This window comes from Stenella coeruleoalba (genome assembly GCF_951394435.1).
Source record: "Stenella coeruleoalba genome assembly, chromosome: 11".
Classification (NCBI taxonomy): Eukaryota; Metazoa; Chordata; class Mammalia; order Artiodactyla; family Delphinidae; genus Stenella; species Stenella coeruleoalba.
This window is the reverse complement of record NC_137157.1, coordinates 78693771-78717927: the sequence shown is the minus strand read 5'-3', so window position 1 is coordinate 78717927 and position 24157 is coordinate 78693771. Positions and strand designations below refer to the sequence as shown.

At 35.8% G+C, this 24157-nt stretch overlaps 1 protein-coding gene across 9 annotated transcripts in view; it reads left to right on the top strand.

Annotated features, from left to right (window-relative positions):
* CCDC91 (coiled-coil domain containing 91) overlaps positions 1-24157 on the top strand; it is a gene marked incomplete at its 3' end in the record, with an annotated part of 371630 nt that overhangs the window by 249181 nt on the left and 98292 nt on the right. For all 9 annotated transcript variants that reach the window (XM_079937340.1, XM_079937341.1, XM_079937344.1 and 6 more), the window contains 2 exons: positions 17419-17511; positions 17600-17668. In XM_079937340.1, coding sequence (XP_079793466.1) covers positions 17419-17511; positions 17600-17668 — 162 coding nt within the window. The remainder of the gene's footprint in view (positions 1-17418; positions 17512-17599; positions 17669-24157) is intronic.

The window sequence follows — 24157 nt, the reverse complement described above, 5'->3', positions numbered from 1 at the left end:
CTCTTTCTTCTGAATATATTCTTTGAGAGAACAGGCCAATCATCATCCTCATTTAAAATAATGTAAGTAATGTTTACATAAGAAGAAAGCCATGGAAAGAATAGTCCTACTCATTGCTTGGGGGAAAATTTGTAGTGATCAAATGGAGAAATTAGAACTTAACTCCTGTTTAATTTTTTCGTCTCTAAGTCCTGTGTTGTGTTTTGTTTTTTCTTTCACTACTCTCCCTCAGTATAAAAATCACTTTTTCACAGAGGACATTGGTAAAGGGGAACAGAAGCCCTAGAGTAGTGAGAAGATTGATATTGTGTACCAGTCAGCTGATAATATGTACATAATTGCCTGTCCAGGTGAATTGTGATCAAGGAACTTGCAAATGAAAGCAGTGAAACATTACCTGTGATAAAAGAATGAGCTAAGTACTCTGCACTACAAATGCAAAAGTATTTTTAACTTTCAAAAAGAATATTTCACAAACTGGTGATTATTGAGATGTTTCCTAGCGTGATTCCAGAATGGATTGTTAAAGACGATTGGTGACTTCTGGAACCAAGGTTGGATTCTTAAGAAAATATTGTCCTACTAAACTTACCCTTTGGAGGACAGATTTACTAGGATAGACAGGAAAATGGAGCAGGACAGATTATCTCAAATTTAATAAATTAAGTTCTCAAAGATCATTGCAAACAAAAAGTATGAAATACATGAGGGCAAGGGCATTAGATAAAAATTGGGTAAATGGTCCCACCAAATATATAAATATTTGGATTTATATATTTATATCCACTTAGAAGAATGATCTATAGTGGAATGCCACAGTGATGTCTTCATCCTTATTCTGCTCAATATTCTGCTCAATATTCTTATCAATGATTTGGATAAAAATATTGAAAGCATTTTTACACATTTGTATATGACATTAAATTGTATTTAGAGTATTTTAAAAGGCTGGAGTAGTGGGGCTATATCCAAAGTCGAAATTCAAAAGGAATAATTAATGTCATACTTAAAACTTCAACATTTAGTAGAAAATTAGGAGCCAAACTCAGCCATACAACATGTATTTAACATTTAGGGCTTTTATTTAACAGTAAGTTGTAAAGGCAAGTTTTAAAAACTAATGTCATTTTAGTCTGATGTAATTGAAATTAACTTTCCAAAAAAAAAAAAAAAAAACAAGAGGAAGGTACCACTCTTTTTAGACTTACATCACATAATTCCTTTCAGTACTGAGTGTCATACTTTTAAAAGTATGTATTCAAATTGGAAGATATTTAATGGACAGCAGATACAAGGTTGAAGGCACATGCAGACATATAGTATAGAAAACAATTTAAGATACTTGAAATAAGTTGCCTATTTGGAAGATTGTTATATGAAAAAAGAGTAGACTTATTTTGGAACCTTATAGAACTAGGGTACTGAAGCTAGAAGGAAACATTTTAACTCAACATGAAAATACAAAGTGGTATAAGGTTCACCTAACGGTATTGTGTTGATATGAAATAGGCTATATTAGACCATTTTTACCTATAACTATTTCACATATTTCAACCTAATATAAAGGGATAGTGAGTGAGTAGTGTTCCCTTCAGGTAGCAAATTTCCTTTCTCTGGAGTAAACTTATAACATCTGCAATCATTTAATGGATAATTTGTGGAGGGGTTTCAAGCATTGGATGAGTAGTCAGATTGTGTCTTTTAAGTTCATTTCTGATCTAAAGATTTTGTGATTCTAGAAATTGAATTTAATTTTACATTCACTCGGTGTTTGCTGAATGGAGATCCAGATTGACAGGGACATAAGTAGAGTTGACATTGTCTTTGTTGATTTAAAATGTCCTCATTTGTCTAGATTCATAAATACCTTTTGCTAAATTTAAGGACATGATATGAGAATATTCTATATAGTGGTAGGCTGTTTAGTCCAATCCTTAATTTGAATATTTTTTAAAAACCTTTCTATCTTTACAATTACAACTTTTTTTAAAAAAATTTTACTTCTGTAAACCAATGTCTTGGATATTTTCCTGCAGAAATGTTAATATTTTCTTTAAAATATCCACTCTGGATAAAATTAGTTCTTTGGGTAGAAATAATTTCCCATGAAATACTTTTTATTAGCTTTTAGAAAATAAAGTATTGAAAGTAGATAGCAGAAATAATAACATATAGCTGCTTATTGCAGAAAAGTTATCCTGAAAACTAGTTTCTACCTACTAAATTTATTTTCTTTGCTCAGGGTTTTAAAAATGTGTTCTGTTTTAAATAACGATTTTAATGAAAAATGGAGACGTGAGAAAGATCCTCAATGGATTCTGTATCATATAAGCAATTTAATAATTCATATTGGAAAGCTAATCATTCTTTTTGGTACCTTATGATTAAAACTCACGAATCAGAAATTTGATGTTAGATGGAATATAGTTCTGTTACCTGGTCACTCAAAGCATTGTTTCGGTGGCCACAAGGATTGTCTGAATCAAGCTTGGAAGTAATATTCTGCATTTAAATTCTCATTTGAACTCCTTTCAAGGTCTGTTTCAAGAAATGGTGACCCATTAGGTTATCTCAAAAAAACTTTTCATAGATAGCTATGAGTTTTCCATTTATTCCTTTCATGTTTGTTCTTTTTTTTTTTTTTTTTTTTTTGGTACGCGGGCCTCTCACTGTTGTGGCCTCTCCCGTTGCGGAGCACAGGCTCCGGACGCACAGGCTCAGCAGCCATGGCTCATGGGCCCAGCCGCTTCGCGGCATGTGGGATCTTCCCGGACCAGGGCACGAACCCGTGTCCCCTGCATCGGCAGGCGGACTCTCAACCACTGCGCCACCAGGGAAGCCCTCCTTTCATGTTTTAACACTTCGATAGTATGAGCGGCAATGAAAGAGGAAATAAATAGGTGAAGTGAGGACTGAAGTTCAGATTATAAAATTACCAGATTTACAAGTAGCATGTCCAGAAAAGCATGTACAATTATGCTATATATGTGCATGCTCTAAGCATTTTACTCTATTAACTAATTTAATATTTATATTGCTTTTGCATTAAAATGAATGGAACAAATAGATTAGACTACCTGGAACAGAGCTTACATGAAGAATTTGCAGTTGTGCCCAAAACAGTGATTCCGTAGGCTCTCCTCAGAGTAGAAGGACCTGGAGTAGATGGAAAGCTCTAGAGTGCCAGCAGCTTCCAGCTGTTCCAGACCAGCCACTTCTGTTTACCCCACCGTGCCTTCCTGTTAAAACCCATGAGCCAAAGTCTGCCAAGAACTCACCTGTAGTCTAACAGAGTGTGGTTTAAAGCTTGCTGCAGCAAAGGATAATACGTACCAAGGGGACTATGAATGTCTCTAAAAGGGGGAGTAGGGATGAATTATGATAGAGTTGGGGGGGTTATAATTGGTCATAGAATGGTCTTGCAAAGATTTGTCAGAATTTATTTTAAAAGTTGCTCATCGCTTCTTGGTCTTTTGGCTAAGATCAAGTAAGTGTATTTTAAAAGTTGCTGTGACAGTCTGTGATCTTTAGAATACATGAATCTGTCTAGAGTTACTGTTAGGTTGGTTTTTCTGTGTTCTTGGAATGTATGGGTCTGAGTGAAATGTCGTTAAAAGATTAGAGCTTGCATAGTCTGTTATGCACGTCATGGCTAGGTCTGGCACAATTTATTTATTTTGTGATTCAACTGTGTTTTGAAAAATATGGTTTTTGTTTCCATTCACAGTTCTTCCTCTTGGGCTAGCTGTCAGTAACACAGTTTTTCACTTTATCGATGTAATTGTAATCTTTTTATTTTTTAACCTTAGGTGAAGAAAGGTAATCATACTCCTCAGTTCTTGGCATATTATCCTCCTGTGTCTTACAAGGCCCTTCCCTGTGTGTGTGTGTGTGTGTGTGTGTGTGTGTGTGTGTAAGTGTATGTATGTATACATATATAAAATTTTTATCCTTGTTCCCTGCTCCCAGTGTCTTCCCTCTGATTGGGGGAACCATTTTAATGTGTCCTTATTTGAATGTGTTCTTGTAATCTGTGTGTTATTATTTTGTGTGCATGTATTTTTATTTTACAAAAATTTTATTATGTACAGAATGCATTGTTTCCTATGCTTCTAAGAGAAATCCACTGAACATTTTGCTTAAAAAATCTAAAACTGTTGCTTTATGTTCATGTAAATACTATCCGTTACTATGTATAAATTGAATTTCTTTTTCTAAATTTCAGAATCCGTGGTATGAATTCACCTTTTTCTTCTATCTACTCACCCATAATGGACATCTAGGTTGTCTCTTAACTCTTCACCAACCCAGAAACTTTTATGTGCCCTTATAATGTGCAAGAAAAAAAAACAAAAGCAAAAGGTCTGTTCATCTATCTATTCTTATCATCATCTCCATCCAAGAGTGTAACTGCTGTACGATAGGCCATGCAGATATTTTACTAAGTGCTGCCAGTTTGTTCTCCAGAGTGGTGGTGACAAGGCTATCATCTGGCCAGCGATGCACAGGTTCCTACATCCCCATTTTTCCCCAAAGACCTAGCATTCTCCAGCTTCTAACTTTTACTTTTTTTTTTTTTTTTTTTTTTGGCTGCACTATGAGGCTTGCAGGATCTTAGTTCCTGGACCAGGGATCAAACCTGGGCCCACGGCAGTTGAAAGCATCAAGTCTCAACCACTGGACCACCAGGGAATTCCCAAATTTTTACTTTTTTTAATAAGTGATAGATACCTCATTCTTAACTTAAATGTCTTATCATAAGTTTGTTAACTTTGGGGATTAACTTTTCAATAAATTATTCATTAACCTTTTTTTTATTAAATTGAGTTTGATCTATTTTTCTTGTCAGTTTGCAGGGGTTCTTTGTCAATTGAAATATTAATCCCTAAAGGTTTTTAGATAAAACAAATTTCTTTCATCTGTAAATGGAATACTAACTTGGTTCTTAATATCTATTGCTAAAAAAAAATCCCTTATTTCGATGTAATCCAATTAATCATTTTTGCCTTGTGGTTTGTACTAAATTTCTTTAAGAATTTCTTTATTGTCTTTACAGCCAAAGGCTTATTGGTACATGTTTTTCTTATTAACTTTATAATTTTAACTTTCATATTTTGGTATTTTATCCCTGTAGTCTTACTTTGTTTATAATGTTAGATAAAGATTCAGTATCCATTTTCATGTTTCTCCCTAAAATGAGCCACTTTCCCTAGTAGCATATACTTAAGGAGTCTGGTTCCTGGTTAAAAACCTATATGTGATTTTTTTCAGGTCTGATTCTAGGCAGTTACAAAGGCTTTACTGGCAGGTCTCAGAGGGAAAGTACATTGTAGCCTTTGAAGGGTGCTGCATTCAAGTATTCAGGCCCCACTGCTGGCCATGCTCTTCACATAGCTGCATTTCTGCCTCAGGTGCCTTCATTCCTAATGCTCTTTATCTGAGGCCCTGGGCAGAAGTCTTCTTCAGGTGCTTCTGCCCAGCCTCCTTAGTGGAAGGAGGAGAGAGAACTCTTCCCCACTCTGACTCAGTCTTCAGTACTTTTCCTCTCCTCGTCCTGCCTGCCTTTTTTTCCCTCCCACCCCAGGGTCCATAAAACATCCAGAGACTTTTGTTCAGTGCTCCTGCAGCAGTGAGATGACTCCCACTTCTGTGCTGATTCACCTGGCCTTCACCTTGTGCTCAGTTCCATGGAGTCAAGGGGTTTTAGCCACTTCCTTATACCAGACCAGTAAGTGATTAAAGCCTTCTTTATTACTCTCATTTTGGCTCACCTTCGCTTAATCAGCAACTCCGACACCTGAGTTTGCTCTCTTCAGCTCAACCGAGCTGCTGAAAACACTAAGGCCATGGATCTCAAACTGTAGTTCTTGACCCAGCAGCTTCAGTATCAGCTTCACTTGGGCACAGTTGGAAACACAAGTTCCCTAGCACTACTGCAGACTACTGAATCCGAAACTCTGCTCTTGGGAGACAATATATTGAAGAGTCACTTTTGTTATCAGGAAAAGAATATTCCCCTCCTATCAAAATCTGAAGCAGGAATACATAATTTAATAATATAAGATAGCTTTTAATTGAATTAAAAAGTTACATCGCACACTTTAAACTTACACAATGTTATATGTCCACTATATCTCAATAAAGATGAAAAAACTTAAAAAAAATAAACTCTGCCCTTGGACTGATCAATCTCTTAACAAATCTTTCAGGTGATTTCAGGAGAAATCTACTGTCATTCTTATCCTTTTCCTCTTGTAAGTAAAGTGTTTTTTTCCTGCTCTGGCTTCTTCCAAGATTTTTTCTTTTTCTTTTTTTTACCCTGCTATTTGAATATGATCACATAGGTGTAGGGGTTTTGTGGGGTTTTTTTGGTGTTCATCTTACTTGATTTTCTCTGTGCTTCCTGGATCTGTGGTTTGGTATTTGTCATTAATTTTAGAAAAATTTTGCCCATTATTATTTCAAATATTTCTTCTGCTTCATTCTTTCTTCTCCTTTTGGTATTTCAATTACACATATGTTATGCTTTTTAAAATTGTCTCATGATTCTTGACTGTTCTGCTCTGTGTTTTTGTTTTCCTCCCCTCCTCCCCCACTTTTTACTTAAGTCTAGGAAGTTTCTATTGACCTTTTTTTTTTTTTTTTTGCGGTACGCGGGCCTCTCACTGTTGTGGCCTCTCCCGTTGCGGAGCACAGGCTCCGGACGTGCAGGCTCAGCAGCCATGGCTCACGGGCCCAGCCGCTCCGCGGCATGTGGGATCTTCCCGGACCAGGGCATGAACCCGTGTCCCCTGCATCGGCAGGCGGACTCTCAAGCACTGCGCCACCAGGGAAGCCCCTACTGACCTATCTTAATGCTCATGGTTCTTTCCTTGGTTAGGTTGACTCTACTGATGAACCCATCAAAGTCATTCTTTTCTTCTGTTTTGACTTCTAGTATTTCCCTTTGTTTCTTCCTTAGAGTTCCCATCTGTACATTATCCACCTGTTCTTGCATGTTATCTTCTTTTTCCATTAGCTTCCTCAACATATTAATCATCTTTATTTTAAATTTCCAGTCTGATAATTCAGAAATCTCTGTCATATCTGAAACTGGTTCTGATGCCTTTTTTTGGTTCCCTCAGACTTTTTAGCCTTTTAGTATGCTTATAATTTTTTTGTTAAAAGATAATTTTGTATCTATGTATGGTGACCAATGTTAGATTTATTGTAGTGATCATTTCTCAGTATATACAAGTATCAAATCAATACACTGAATACCTGAAATTAATATAGTGTTATATGTCAGTTATACCTCAATATAAAAAAAAGATGAACATGTTGTAGCATGTTCATGGGAGGTTTTGTTAATTTGGGAGGTTTTGTTAATTTGTTTAGAAGTGAGTAGCTGTGTTTAATATTTTCTGTTGCTGTAAGTTACCAGAGGGTTCAGATTCCTTAAAGGTTTTTGTTTTTGTCTCCCCTCTTGTCTTTGGCTTCCCTAAGAACTCCTTAGAAGAGTCTGTGTCTTCCAGCTCTGTCAACTATTATGGACTATAATATACTAGAACCTTATTGGTTTGGTGATATAAGGCATTGGGGAGGGGAAGTATTCTGTAATCTTATGATTAAATCTTCATCTTTTAGTGGGCCCGTGACCTTCACAAGTGTTAGCTGGCTTTTTCCCCCCTCTAGGAAGGCTAGAGGGAGCTGGAATCTTGGTAAAACCTTTTGCCCAGGTGGAAGGTTTATAAGGTTTTGATAAAGTCTTTTCACCTAAAGAATAGGCTTTTGTTATGGAGAATGCTCTAGGCATAATTCACAGTGGTTATAATAATTCACACTTTTTCTACTCCCCTCAACAGAACCATGAGGGGAAATTTCTGGGCTCTTCATACTGAAATTCTGATGGGATTTCTGGGGGGAGAATCCATAAAAGTGTGTGGAATCCCTAAGCCATCAGCTTTCAAGAGTTCTCACTGTCACACATCCTTACTCAGCCTCCAGCAGTTCCTCAAATTTACCATTCAAGCACCTACCAGTTTATATCTCCAGTAGCTTCTGCTCTAGGTAAGATGATCTTGGCTGTGACTCACTGGATTTCCTAGTTGTAAATTTGGGGGGTGGGGTGGGATTTGCTCTGTCCCAGTTCTCTGATAGACCTAAGGCATGTCATTGATCTTTAGTTTGTTTCAGCTTTTTTTTCTTGTTTTAAGAATCAGGGTGATCTTCCAAGCTCTTTACATGTCAAAGCTGAAACCAAAAGTGTGCATATACGTTTTCATTATCTACTTTAGCAAGTTTGTTTTAGCCATCAAATCTTTTCTTAGATTAAATCTTCTATTGAAGACTTTTCTTACAAACAAGACCAATAAAGGCATAGTGACTCTAGTTGAAGTGGAGATGGAGATGTCTAGTACTCTGTTGGACAGAATTTGAAAACTGTTGGTCCCTACCATAAGCTGATCAGGACCAGGTTGAACCCTTCTGAATATTCTATTATTTTTTGTCAAGCATTCTATCTGTAACTGATGTTAGAACTTAAAATTGCATTTTTCATTATATAATATACTCATTCATGATCATTCACAGTGTTTATTGTGTGTCCTCATATGCTTCATATATATATATATATATATATATATATATATAGTTTATTTGGGGGGAAATAATGGAGTATGTTGTATTTTAAAATATGTGTTTTATAACACTGGAGAAAATAAAATATTCTGCTAAAAAAATCCCCCTCATTGTCTAGGGAATATGTTTTTCTTGCATATGGAAGAGAAAGAGTCATTGTTTTTTTATTTTCTATATTCTTTCTCTAGATGGATGTGTAATTTTTTAAGAAAATATGCCAAAGGTGTTTGATGTGATTACTTCATTTCCCATCAAAAAGATATTAAAGATGTGATAATCTTTCCCAAGGTGTTATTCACCAAATCTGCATTTCATGGTAATTATAAGGTTTGTGTGAGAAAATTACCAGACCTTTTTTAAGTCTTCCAACTTCAGAGTCTTAAAACTTTCAGCTAAATTTTGAGGAGTGGGGCTGGGAGTCTGATATATAATTCTTTTTATTGACTTTCCAATTTCTGTCATGTTATATATGCTGCTGACCTGTTTTTCAACTGAACCAGTAATTTAGTCCATTACTGGTCTGTGTAAATCTTAGCCACAGCTATTTCCCAAGGTGGTTTTGGGTCTAACGAGTGGTTGGTGTTGATGTCCAGCAGGAAATCTTGCAAACCAGATGACTGGTGTGGTTCAAACTGTAACCTTGTTAAAGCATTGGTCAGGTTGCACTTAGAGTTATTTAATTAGTTTCCCAATAATATTTGTGTACAATTTTTAGGTGACCACTACTTTTTTTTCTTTCATCATAGTACAGAAAAAGACAGTTGCTTGTTGCTATCAGAGTCATATATTAATCCAATACTTTTTTTTTCATTAAGTTATCTTTAGGCAGGCATTTTAATAACTGTTAGAACTTCACTTGAATACGAGTACCTATAATGGTGTTGTCAACTTAAATTGAAAGTTTTCAATATATTAGGCAGTCTAATAAAAAGGTTTTTTAAAAGTATAAGAACATTCTCTGCCTTCAAGAAACTAAGAGCCTTATTATGGGAGACAGCTATAAAATAAATTATAATAAAATATAATAAACAATACACTAGTGATAGAAACAAAATACTCTGGGATTATAGATAAGAGAGCAGGCAATTCATTCTGAGTTTTCAAGAAAGAATTCAAAAGAGGTAACATTTTAATGGGAAAAGATTGGCTTTTGCCTGGAAGAGAAAGTAAGTCCATTTTAAGGGACAAAAATAGTATGAGTTAAAAATTAATTTAAAGTGTATGTGTATATTTTTATTCAAGTTTATTGAAGTGTAATTCACATAAATAGAATCTACCCTCTTAGGTGTACCATTCTTTGTATTTTGACGGACCTGTACAATTTCACAACTACCACCTAAAAGAAGATTAAAATTAAACATTTCCATCACCCCCCAAAAATCCTCTCATGTTCCTTTGTAGTCAGTATATACGTGTATTTTTAGTAGAATTCTTGAGTGGAAAGTCAACTTATACATTATTTCTTTCATGGAATGTGCTTGTGATGTTGTATCAGAAAAGTCATTGCCTTTAAGTTCATCTAGGTTTTTCTCCTAGGTCATCTAGGAATTTTACAAGTTTTGCATTTTAGGCCTATGATCCATTTTGAGTTACTTTTTGTGAAGGGGGTAAGGTTGCTGTCTAGATTCATATTTTTGTGTGTGGATGTCCAATCATTCTAGCAACACTTGTTAAAAAGACTATCTTTATAACATTGTATTGCCTTTGCTCCTTTGTCAAAGATCAGTTGACTGTATTTATAAGGGTCTATTTCTGAACTCTGTTCTTTGTCTATTCTTTTGCCAATACCACACTGTTTTGATTGCTGTAGCTTTACAGTACGTCTTGAAGTCAGAGAGTGTCAGTCCTCCAACTTTGTTCTTCTTCAGTATTGTGTTGGCCATTCTGTTTTGTTTTTATGTTTTGTTTTTTTGTCTTTCCATATCTTTAGAATCAGTGTGTCAGTATCCACAAAATACCTTGCTGGGATTTTGATTGAGATTACATTGTGTTTATAGATCAAGTTGGGAAGAACTGACATCTTGACAACATTCAGTCTCCCTTTCATGAACATGAAATATATTTTGATTTATTTAATTGTTCTTTGATATCTTTCATCAGAATTTTGTAGTTTTTCTCATGTAAATCTTGTACATATTTTGTTGGATATATACCTAAATTTTTCATTTGGGGGATGGTAATGTAAAGTGTATTGTGATTTTAGTTTCATACTGTTTGCTATGTAGGAAAGGGATTGACGTTTGTATATTAATCTTGTATACTGCAACCTTATTATAATTGTGTATTAGTTTCAGGAATTTTTTGTCAATTCCTCAAGATTTTCTACAAAGATGATCATGTCATCTGTGAACGATGACAGCTTAATTTCTTCTTCCTTTTTATTTCCTATTTTTACACTATTTCATTAGCTAAGACTTCCAGTACAATGATGAAAAGCTGAGGTGAGAGACATCATCCTTGCCTTCTTCCCCAGTTTTTGCTTCATCCCTTTATATCACTCCCTCGGGTTAAAGGCCTGTTTAAGTAGGAGGAATAACCTATTTGCTTACATTTTTTTCATGCCTATTAGAAATTATATCTATTTGGGTGAAATAAATCTAGTACAGCTTATCTTTAGTCTTATTTTATTCACTTTAAGAAGTTTATTAATATTATTGAGTTTGTGGTAACTGCATAGATTTAATCCCATAGGTCATCTTATTTAGGTTTTCTTTCCAAACAATATTTAATGTGTTGGCCCATGAAGAGATGAAACAATTGTGTGTGACTCACTTTATATTAAGACGTTTATTAAATTTATTAAGTGTCTTTCAAATCGTGTTAAATGGAGGCTTATAGGAAGATGTGCTTTAAGACCATCCTACCAGATCACTTGATCTTTTTCCGTGTTTGTGCTTTCTAGAAAGTGAAAGAAGATACTTGTTGAGTTTGCTTCATAGAATATATACTACACACACACCACATACATATAAAGTAATGTGAAGTTTGTGGACCTGTGATAAATGGATAACAGTATACCTGAACATGAGCTTCTCTGATTGCTTAGTCTAAAATTTGATATACAAAAACTACGTATGATTGTGATTAAATCTGTTTACAGTATCTCCTATGACTCACATTACAGGAAAGAAGAGATTTTTTTATATTTCTTTTTTTTTTTTACAGGAATCAAGTAAAAACCACAGAACCTCTATATTTATATTTGAGTATATATCAAACATTTTTCTCTTGGAAAAAGTTCTTCCAAAAGAGGGGAAAAGCATAACCCATTTCTGAGTGCCTTTTGTTTTAAGCTAAATTTCAAAGGACTGTCCTTGATACCCTTATATTAAGCAGCTACTCTGTAAGATTAATGGGACTCTGTGGTTTGCATTTATTTCTTCAATTTGCTTTAAAAATTACTAAAATTTCAATATAATTTTAAGAAGCAATCAATAGAATATTTTAGATAAACAAAATATAATAAACTCTTCACTGTTCTTGAATGAGATTTACTGGTTTAGATTTCAATTAATTTTCATAGTGCCTCTCAAAATGTTGTAAGGCTATGTCTTGCAAATTCTGTAGAAAGTATCTCTGTTCCGAAATTATAAATATTTGAAAAGAGTCGTATGATAAATGTTTTCATTGGTTCAATTTCGGTTCTGAGGTATGTAACAAAAGGTGTTCAGAACATCCTCACCTTGGAATGGTCAGCTAGTAAGGTACAAAAGAATGTACTGACTATCTCTTATATCATCAAAATCCATGTGTGCCATTTCCAGGGTGCTGAATGTTAATTGAGACAATTAAGCAATTCTCTGTTGAGGCAGACGGCAGAAGTAATACAGGCAATCTCCAGATATACTTTATACTTTATTTTAGATATAATAAAGGGAGTCTGAAACCTTTTTGGCCAAAGGTTGATACTTTATAATTTCTAGCTTATTGTGATTAAATAACTAAAACAATATCTGGCCCAGAGAGGAAAGACATTGCTACTTCTGGAAGAATATGTCAATGAACAAACCTCAAATCCAGCGCACCTTCTACTACTGTCCCCTATAAAAACTGCAAAAAGAGCTCCAATCATTTTCCTTCTTGTACAGACAATACTAGTAATAGTTGAAAAGGAGTAGTTATAGTATCAGAAGTAGAAATATTTGTAAAGATGTTCAACATGCTTAGTCAATAGTGAAATGCAAATAAAAACCACATGAGATTGCCAAGATGACTATAGTAATAATAATTTAAAAAGCAGAAAGTAAAATATTGTAAAGAATATGGAAAGATTGGAACCTTTGTACATTGCTGTATTGCGAATATTATTTATTGATATTTGTACGTGAATGTTTAGCAGCATTATTCATAATTGGTGAAAAGTGGAAACAACTCCAGTGTCCCTCAACAGGTGAATAGATAAATAAAAGTGGTATGTATGTACAGTGGAATATTATTCAACCATAAAAAGGAATGATGTTCAGATACATACTACAATACTGATGAACCTTGAAAACATTATACTGAGTGAAATAAGCCAGATACAAGGGACAATTACTGTTTGATTCCATGTATATGAAGTATCTAGAATAGGCAAATTCATAGAGATGAAAAGTAGATTAGAGGTTGCCAGGGGCTGGGATGAGGAAGAATGGGTTATTGCTTAATGGGCACAGAATTTCTGATGAGGATTATGAAAAAATTTTGAAATAGTGATGATGGTTATATGGCATTGTGAGTATAATTAATGCCACTTGTCCATTTCAAATTGGTGAAAATGGAAATTTTTGTTATATATATTTTTTACCAAAATATATAAAGGAAGTACAAGTAGTAGTGTAATAATAGCACCTAACATTTAAATTTTACTATTTAACAGGCACTGTCTTGAGGTGTTTATATGTCGTAAACTATCTGTTTCTCACTGTAGACATATTTTATCCACAAATAGTTAATATTAGTAAATGAAAGGCAAGAATATTGTACTGTAATAATTGAGGTCTTAATTATTTTGGCCACCTTCTCTTTTATTGCCATCTGTTCCTGTAAAAGCACTTATAATTAGTTGGACCTCCAATGCCCCATGGATACTGAGGGATAACTATTTTTTTTCTATTAGAACTTTTTATTTAAAATTTGTATATTTTTAAAAGTTTATTTCTACTTATTTATTTATTTCCAAATCATATTTGGTACTTCCTACTTTTAAAAAGTTATGTGTGTTTTGGGAAAAAATTAGTTGTTATGGTATTTGTTGAAGAAAATTTGTTTTATAAAATAGTTCTACAAGTCAAATATAAGAAAATGTATTTATGTTTCATGGATTGTCTATTAGACATTAATGTCCATGAGAGCAGCATCCCTGGAAACTAGTACACTGTCAGGTGTTGGTACACACCAAGCAAATATTTCTTGTATGATGGTTGGGAAAAAATGCATTAACATATTTATAAATTTACATAGAGAGATGGACAAGTTGGTAGGGAAATGATATATAATAATTTACAAATTAGTATATGAGGGTAAACTTTCCTTTAAGATAATTTAATTTAAAAATAAGATTAAAATATATAGTTGAATTTCTACCATGAAGATTTATGATTTAATTTATAATTTAAACAATTTTAAGAAAGAAAAGACCAATAGAAAATCAACATTTATAGGATATTGTTCCAGTGGAACAGTTTCCTTAGTTAGCTGCCGTTATAGTCCATGATTCTGTTCTCTAAGATCATCTCCCTCATCCCTTGTCCTGCTATTGTTTGTAATTTGGTATTTTCTCTCTGGAGTACAGTTTGAAGGTATGCATCAAAATATAAAACATGCTCAATTTTCAACCTGCTCATACTGCTTCTAGGAATTTTTCGTAAGACTGTAATACACAGATTCACAAAGATGCATGCATAAAAATCAAGATTTTTTTTAAATTGAAATATTGCAGACAACATGAATGTGTGTAGATAGCACAATGATAAAATGTAAATTTAATTTAATAAAACAAAAAATAGCATAGTTGTATTTATATAGAAATATGTCAGTACCTTTCTTGAGTGCAAAAGATTACAGAACAGTATTATAAACATATTATTTTAAATGTTTATGTATATCTATGTATTTAAATACACAGAGAGCTCTCCAGAAGGTTGTTTGTCTAAGTGCTATCAGTGATTTTCTTTGGGTAATGGAACCCTGGATGATTTTCACTTCTTTACATTTTTCACGATGAATGTATGTGATTCTTACAAAAACAGTATATTTTATTGAACTTTATACGGTTCTTCTTTTTTTTGTTTTTTGCGGTACACGGGCCTCTCACTGTTGTGGCCTCTCCCGTTGCGGAGCGCAGGCTCAGCGGCCATGGCTCACGGGCCTAGCCACTCGGTGGCATGTGGGATCCTCCCGGACCAGAGCACGAACCCGTGTCCCCTGCATCGACGGGCGGACTCTCAACCACTGCGCCACCAGGGAAGCCCCTATATCGTTCTCAATTAGCCACTTGTGGATCATTCACTTTACAAATTAACTGTTTAAGACATAAACTTTTGCCACACCATTCAGCATCTTTCTGAATCATCTTTCCTAATATCAACTGATATTTATTCAAAAAATTATTTTAATATTCTGAAAAGAACAAAATCAAAAGCATAGATTATTCAAATTCTTTTAAAGCCAAATGGAAGTGAGGTCTTACCAGACATACTACTTATATTATGTAGCTTTAGTAACTAGGTAATAGTGGCACTGCTTTTATCTATTAAGTGATTACTACTGCTGAACATGAGTGTGCAGATATAATTATTGCTGAAGCTCTTCATTTGAGAGCTGGTAAATTACTTAGCCTCTCTGGGTCTCAGATCACTCATCTGAAAATGAGGAAGAATGTCATCTGATTTAGCAATCTGTTGTGTTTAATATGGTACAACCACATGTACAGCACTTGTAACAGTGTCTGAAACTTTAAAGTGGTCAAAAAAGTTAGCTATTTTTAGCTATCTATCTGTCTAAAGTAAAGTCAGTCACTTGTATTTTCTCAAGTAGATCTATGCTTTTACTTAGGGTATATTTTATGTAGGATGCTTCTTTCAAATGATAATGTGAGGTTTATTTTGGCTCAAACACGCTCAAAAATAGTCTTCTATTATAGTATACTGTCAGAATTAAGAAATGTGGCTCAGGAATGAATTTTTATTGCATTGTCATTGTCATTGCATTGTCATTTTTAGCTAATGTTATTCTCTTTGAATAGTTCTTGTTGGACCCCTGGAAAAGCATGGCCTACTTATAGTTAATTACTTATTGATTAGTCTGACTTATTAATATAACAATTCATTTTAAGGAGAAATCATTTTCAGGATTATTGATGACTCTGAGAACTTTATTTTGCAGTTTAATTCCAATAATTTTTACTTGTTCTGTTTTTGTTATGTTTACTCCCATCGCAAAGCCTAAATTGAATATTTTCAGTCTCATATGAGAATTGTATTATATTTATCATTTTGAAGTCTAATTATTTGCCTGGTAAAACACATTTTATCATGCGTGTTTTATAAATAGGATTAGGTATTGTTTCTGACTATGAAATTCTGTGTGCATCTAGACTTTCAAAGAATAGAACATTAAAGTCTCAGTTATTATTACATATCATATGCTAAGCCTACTGATTTATTAGTCAAATGCTTTTCACAAATTCATATGGTACCAATAATTTCCCATCACCATGTCATGATTTATATCACAGTTTGGATTTGTTTTTAAAGAAAAACCACATTTTTGTAATTTTTCTTGTTTTCTTGAAACATAAAAACATTAAAATTAAAAACAGGAATAATAGATTATCTTAACTTTCTATTTGGTCACTTACTCTCAATGTAGACTGCCTGCCTAAAAAATGTTTTAAATCAGAACAACTTTGAATGACATAGATCTGTTTTAAAATATTGGGTGTCAGAGTTGGTTTATATTTAAAGGAGGCTTCTATGTAAATGGCATTCTAAATCTGAGAAAATATCTTACTTGCCTTTAGTAACTGAATGAGAAATCTATGTGAATATGGTTATGGAGGAATATGTATGTATATGTATATATGTATATGTATATATGTTTTGTTTTCCCTAAGAGCACTGTTCAGAACAAGTATCTGGCTTATCTGTGTTGAAGATATTGAGGCTACAAATGTTGAACTTTCTTAAGAAAACTTTGTTCAAACTCCAATTGTCTAGTCCATGATAATTAGCTGATGGCTCTGTGTGCTTTTTCATTAGTACATTGGAATAAAAATAAATACATGAACTTTATATTCTTTAACATTAGCTATCACATAATATTCCTTTGACCGTTTTCATAGATTTATTTTTTTGAATCTATGGTAAAATCTTGAGATGAGAACAGTCATCTTTCAATTTCTGTAACAGTGCTTTACTAGAAACACAAATAATCTGTTAAGATAATTATTCATCAGGCAAACATCAGTTATAATCTGCTTGCTCTCTTACTGCAAGCTAATAATAGTTTTAACGAGTAAATTTTCCAAATTTAATTTTAGGAAAGGACATTTTATCATTTTCTGATTCACTTCATATTTGGAATGTTTTTAAATTAGATCTCATGTCATGTACTTTATTGAGTTTGGGGGCGAAAAAAGTATATCTTGACTGATGGAAGAAAGGTGAATTCAGGTTTTTTGGCTCCTAAGCCTTCATTTTAGCAAACTTTCTTCTTTCCTCTAGTAACTACTTCAAATGAATTCTACCAGCTGTTCTCCATGTTGATAGATTATCAGTCTCAGAACCATAATCATAATGCAGTTATCTTTCCTTGTAGCATCAGAGGCTCCTTGAAATGCTTGCCACAGAGAAGGAACTATTAAAAGAAAAAATAAAGGAAGCTTTGACTCAGCAATCTCAAGAACAGAAGGTAATACTTTAAGTTTGCTTGGACTGTGGAAAGAATGTTCTGTTACCTCAAATAATACTTTAATGTCTAGCTGTCTTATCATTTACAGGAAATATTGGAAAAATGTTTGGAGGAAGAAAGGCAAAGAAATAAAGAAGCATTAGTATCTGCTGCAAAGGTATTTCTCTCTGAAAAGTTTATTCTGTAGCTTAATTTCAATTATAGTTCTACTTTTGTTATGTTTACCCCCACCTCAAAGCCTAAAATGAATGTTGTTGGTCTCATATAAGAATTGTTTTTGTCATCTTTATGTCTAATTATTTGCCTGGTAGAGACCCATCAGTAACAATCAGTTTCTTTGTAAATAAGTGGAATTAACAAACTGAGTTTATTAATGGTTAGTCAATCTACTTTTTTTTTTTTTTTTTTTTTTTTTTTTGTGGTATGTGGGCCTCTCACTGTTGTGGCCTCTCCCGTTGTGGAGCACAGGCTCCGGACGCACAGGCTCAGCGGCCATGGCTCACGGGCCTAGCCGCTCCACGGCATGTGGCGTCTTCCCAGACCGGAGCATGAACCCGTGTCCCCTGCATCAGCAGGCAGACTCTCAACCACTGCGCCACCTAGTCAATCTTTTAAAAATATTTCATTCCAGAAAAATCAAAATTTGTTTTTCTTCTTCTACTGTTCATATTCTTGTTAAATTTACATTACACAAGATAATGATGATATTGAAATGCTTTACATTTAGATTATTAATCACTTGTTTAAAATCATATATCTACATAGGAACACTAATATCCACTTGATATTTGATAGATATCATACAAGTAATGAGTGTGTGTGTGTGTGTGTGTGTGTGTGTGTGTATGTATATATGTATGTATGTATCAAGGTATGTGGTTTTTAAAGTCAACTTTGAAATAGATCATCTGGGTAATATATTCATAGATGTTAAATATATGTATACTAATATATACATATGTTGACCTGAAATATACTGTCAGATATTTGTCCAGCAAAAATGGGTTTATTCAGGATTAGGAGAGAATTGCAATTTGGGGTCTGCAACCATGGCGAGCCATGTACAAGTTCCCACATGACAAGGAGAACACTTTTTTTTTTTTTTTTTTTTTTTTTTTTGCGGTACGTGGGCCTCTCATTGTTGTGGCCTCTCCCATTGCGGAGTACAGGCTCCAGACACGCAGGCTCAGCGGCCATGGCTCACAGGCCTAGCCGCTCCACGGCATGTGGGATCTTCCCGGACCAGGGCACGAACCCATGTCCCCTGCATCGGCAGGCGGACTCTCAACCACTGCGCCACCAGGGAAGCCCCAAGGAGAACACTTTTATAGAGAGGAAAGGAAGTTGTGAGGGCTACAGGAAATACAGAGTCCATGGCTTTTCATTGGCTGAGTCGCTGCCAGGAAAAAAGAGGAGTCTTTCTTCTTCCTGTTGGTCTCTACTATAGTTTCAGGGCATGAGAGTTCCCCCTTAAATAGATCTCCTGACACTATTTAATTGAGATTTCTGTTTATGAATTTTTTACATTTTCCCCTTTGATCAAGACCTTTTTCTGAAAGCACCACTGATCAAGAATCAAGGTTTCTAGTTTTAGCTCTTTTTGTCCCTCAGTTTCTGGGTGTGGTGTCTCATGTCAGAGCAAAAGTGCAGATTGGAAAACTATTGCAGTCACATTCAAGTAACGAGGAGGGGTAGGAGGGAGACCTCTTAGGCAGTTTTCTGAAGTCCATATCTTATCAAGATTATAGACATTGGAGATCATCTGAAGTGTTATGTCATCATCAAAGGTTTGGTGACAAACTTCTAAGAGGCCTGGCCTGGGTATCTTGGGAAAGCTGTCTCATCACATGTCATCTGCTTCATTTCTGGGAAATCTTTCAGGTCACCAGATGATGTACAGGTCCAGTCAGGGTTAGGTGCTTTCTTTAGGTGTGTCATGTGAATCCAAGAGTCTGTTCCTTGTTGTTTGGTGGCACAAGGGTTGGTTATGAGTGCCTGATAGGGGCCTCTCCAGTGAGGTTGAAGAGCATTCTTTTGGAAGTGTCTTTTCCAGTAGACAAAATCTCTAGGTTGCAAGATGTGATGCTTAAGGTCATCATCTCCCAAGGGTGCACTGTGAAAAGATTGCTCTACCAGAGCATGGTTATTTTTAATGGAAACAACTAGGCCTTTGCAATATTGGAGTATCTCTCCTTTTATCAGTTGTGGGTCAAAAGAGGCAGGAGCCAAGTGCATTGGGTGTCCTGTGACTATCTCAAAGGGTGAGAGTTTACGAGTTCCAAAAGGAGTGGATCTGGGATTTAGAGGGCCAACAGCAATGCTTTGGGCCAAGGTATTTGGAGGGCCTCTACAAAGTTTTCTAACTGAATCTTAATAATGCTGTTAGTGCATTTAACTAAACCAGAGGATTGAAGGTGGTAACATAGTGAAAACGTTGTAAAACTGGCCAAACAGCGCAAACTTGTTGAAGCACCTAGCCAGTAAAATGGATTTCTAAATCACTATGATGTTTGAGAGGAGCTCCTCAGGTAGGGACAATCTTTTCCAAAAGTACTTTAGCCCCAGAAGAGGGAGTAACCGGTCTGCAAGAGAAGGCTTCTTTCAGTCCACTATAAAACCTACAGACCATGACTAAAACGTGAAGTTCATTAGCGATCCCCACTGTTTGAACCACAGCACGGGCTGCTTTATAGTAGTGGGGTTGAACACCGAGATTGTGCCTTTGGTGTCAGAACAGGAAGAGGTTCATCCTCAATCAGGAGAAATATTTCTCCACCCCGATTAAGAGGGAGAACTGGGAAGAGCCCCTATAATTCCTCAAAGCCCCGTTATTGAGAATTGAAAGGACATTGGAAAGGCTGGTTAGAGGACTGAAGGCACTCAAACACTTAAATTTGTAACAATCTTTCCCAGTGTCCTGGCTTTTTGCAATAATAGCAGAAACTGGGAAAGTTTTGATTTCATTCAGGAATCTTCATTTGCTGGATTTGAAGATTAAGAAATATGGTGTTCTTCCTTTTAGGTGACTCATGTGAAGTGTGAGAGAGCTGGTTTGCTAGATTAATTAAGTCTGAACTAGAGATAGTTTTCCATTTCATCCTAGTCCTTTTTACTAGAAGGGAAAATGTCCCAGTCCAGCCCATTAATAACAGAGTTAAAAGCTGCCCGGGTGGAATCAACATCTGAGGGAAGACCAGAATTTTCTTTAGAAGCAGTCTGAAGTCATGTAGTAGTCATGAACAGGTTCATCCAATGTTTGTGTGCAAGGCTGGATTCTGTTCCAGTCAACAGGCTTTGGTAAAGCCCTAGGAATTGCTCGATGAAGCCACCTAGCGATTGCCTGAACCTGACCATATAAGTTAGACCTTTCAGGATTTTCCCAATTAACAGTTTTCATCCTATGCTGGGCCTGGCCTTAACCAACAAGTATATGAACCAGCTGATATGAGTCAGAGAAACAAGATTGATAAGTTTGAATGACTATATTAAATTCCTCAGCAAATCTGTGAGGATCTTTGGTTTATTTTGGGAAAATACTTGACTATGGCTTGCAGTTCAGCTTTAATCCAGAGAATATAGGAAATTAAGAGTTGAACTTCTGGATCCTCAGAAGGCTTAATTTTATAGGGAAAAATTCTGAAGAGTTCAGAGGGAAAGGGGGTGGGAAGAGTTTTAGAGAAAAGGAGAAGTTTGACAGGATAATTAGTATGGGGTATAGAGGAGGCATCAGCGGCATAGAAGGGTGGGAGGAAGATGGTGCCAGAGGCACAGTCTGGCCACGAGGATGCAAGGATGAGAGACGAGATGGTACCAGAGGAAGCCAAGGAAGAAGAACCTGAGGCTTTGGGAGCCATTTCATCTTTCTTTAATTGCTGGTTTGCCTCAGTTAATCTTGAAATCTTATTTTGCAGAGAGAGAGTTTTAAGCTTCTGATAATATTGGGAAGCCTTAAGATACCAATCGAAATAGGCATACCACTCAGTTCTGGAAATTTTTGAGCTATTGTGATCTAATTCAGTTTTAAGGAAATTAAGTTTGGGGATTCCAAAAGTTTCCCATAATGGCCACTGATTTTTTTTTTTTTTCGGTACGCGGGCCTCTCACTGCTGTGGCCTCTCCCGTTGCAGAGCGCAGGCTCAGCGGCCATGGCTCACGGGCCCAGCCACTCCGCGGCATGTGGGATCTTCCCGGACTGGGCATGAACCCGCGTCCTCTGCATCGGCAGGCGGACTCTCAACCACTGCGCCACCAGGGAAGCCCGGCCACTGATATTTTAACTTGCCTTTGGTCAGGTCGGTCCTTTTAGTCAGAAGTGAGCATGAAGGGGTAGGAACTATGGTTTTTAAATACCAGTTTGGCTGGAGTCCCTGTAGGGGTAGCACCCTCAAAATACTTAGTTAACTGGGATCCCATTTCTCAGAGGTTTTTCTCTAGAATAAAAGAACAATTTTCAAACAGCTTAAATAACTTACAGCTCAAAAAGCTTGCAAACTAATACCAGCCAGTTCTAAGGAGACAGCTTGGTGCTAAAGGAGCCAGGCCAAAGGCTTTTACAGGCAATTTCCAGAGAATAGCCCCTTCCAAAGGAAGAGGCCGAAGGCTGAAAAACCAATACACTTTTCAGTGAAGAAGTCCCTATTCCCAAAGGAATGGGCTGAAGGCATTTCCAGCCAGCTTCGGTTGAAACAGTGTTATCTCAAAATCAGACCAAAGTTCCAAATGCATGCAGAACAAGGCCTTAGCCAGAAAGACGAAACCTTAAAATAGATTCTGAATAAAACCTGGAGAGCTTCAAACACAAAGAGGGCATGAGCTTGGGTCTAGGAGAAGGACGTACCTTCAAACTCCAAGGTCAGCAAGAAAGCAGTGAGTAACAGTGGCTCAGTTGTGGGTACCACATCTGTTCAATAGCCCCAGAGCCTTCAGAGGTCTTCTCTGGTCCCCATATGGGCCACCAAAGTGTTGACCTAAAATAAATAGACTGCCAGATATTTCTCCAGCAATAATGAGTTTATTCAGGAACAGCAGAGAATTGCAGTTTGGGGTCTGCAACCATGGTGAGCCATGTGCAAGTCCCCATACAACAAGGGAGAATGCTTTATCAAGGGGAAAAGGAAGTTGGGAGGACTGTGGTAAACAGAGTCCGGGGCATTTCATTGGCTGAGTTCTTGCCAGGGAAGTAGAGGAGTCTGTCTTCTTCCTGTTGGACTCTGCCATTGTCGAAGCACTTATAAGGTGAGAGCTCTGCCTTATGGTCCCCTGACACTATTTAATTGAGCTTTCTGTTTATTAATTTTTTAACGGAAATATGGCACTGAGTGTTGAGTTTGGGATTTAGATTTAAATTTAGTAAACAAACGTTGAAAGTCTCATAGGTACAGATCACTGTGCTGAGGTGGATGTTCAAGAATGACTATGATTTTGTCTTTCTTAAAGAATTTACAATCAGGTAAATAAACATTGTTTATGTACTAATAAGGTAAGAAGGAATGCATTAAATTATTATGAGTATATAGATAGTATTTCCACGGCATTCATAGGAGGGTTTTTTTTTGTTTCATTTTGTTTTTTTATTTATTTATTTGGTTGCGCTGGGTCTTAGTTAGTTGCGGCATGTGGGATCTAGTTCCTCTACCAGGAATCGAACTTGGGCCCCCTGCATTGGGAGCACAGAGCCCTAGCCACTGGACCACCAGGGAAGCCCCCATAGGAGTTTTTGACAATAAATTTCTTTTGAACTGAGACTTGAAGGATGGCTAACATTCTGAATAGTGAGATTGAATTTTATTCCATAGGTAAGTAGAGACACATTGAAATTTCTGAGTGTAGGTGGGTCATAATGGTAACTGACATTAATTTTTGGGAAATTGGAGCAAGAAAGGCCAAAGGCAGGGAAAGAATTAACAGAGTGCATCTGAAGTTTGCATAAGAAATAGAATAGTAGTAGTAGCTTGGAAAGGAATGAAATAGGCAAATTCTAGAAGTAGTTAGGAGATAGAATCAACATGTTTGGTGTGGATGAGGTGGCCAGTTTGTGAACTGCCAGAATATTCATTCAGCAGCAACATAGAAAGTAATACTATTTCCTTGATACAGAGTTTGAGCTGCCTGTGGTATATCTAGATGATAAAGTCAAGTAGGCAGCTAAATCTACATGACATTTACAGCTCAGTAGATAGGAATCTCCTGAAGATATTAATATGGGTTAGTATAATGGGTTTTTTTGATTTTTGTTTTCCAGCAGAGAGATGGTAATAGTAGCCATGGAAATTATTGTCATGTATAATTACCTCAAAGGAGTAACAAGTAGAGTAACAAGTGGTCCAAGTTCTTAGCCGTGAAAAAACTCCAAAATTTAAAATCCAGAGGAAGGACGAAGTTACAAAGAATTGAAAAGACTCAGCAAAATGCATAGGAGAAATATAAGCAGCAGGCTCTCATGAAAACCAAGAAAAGAGAGGGCTTCACAAAATCAGAAATAATCAACTATATAGAATGTTGCTTTGAGGTCATGAAAGTAAGGATTAAAACAAAAAATATCGTTTGGTTTAAACAACATGGAAGGCATTGGTGAACATAGTAAGAGAGTAATTTAGGAGGAGAATTGTGCAATAAAATAGGAGTTCAAAAAATGGTGACTGTCAGC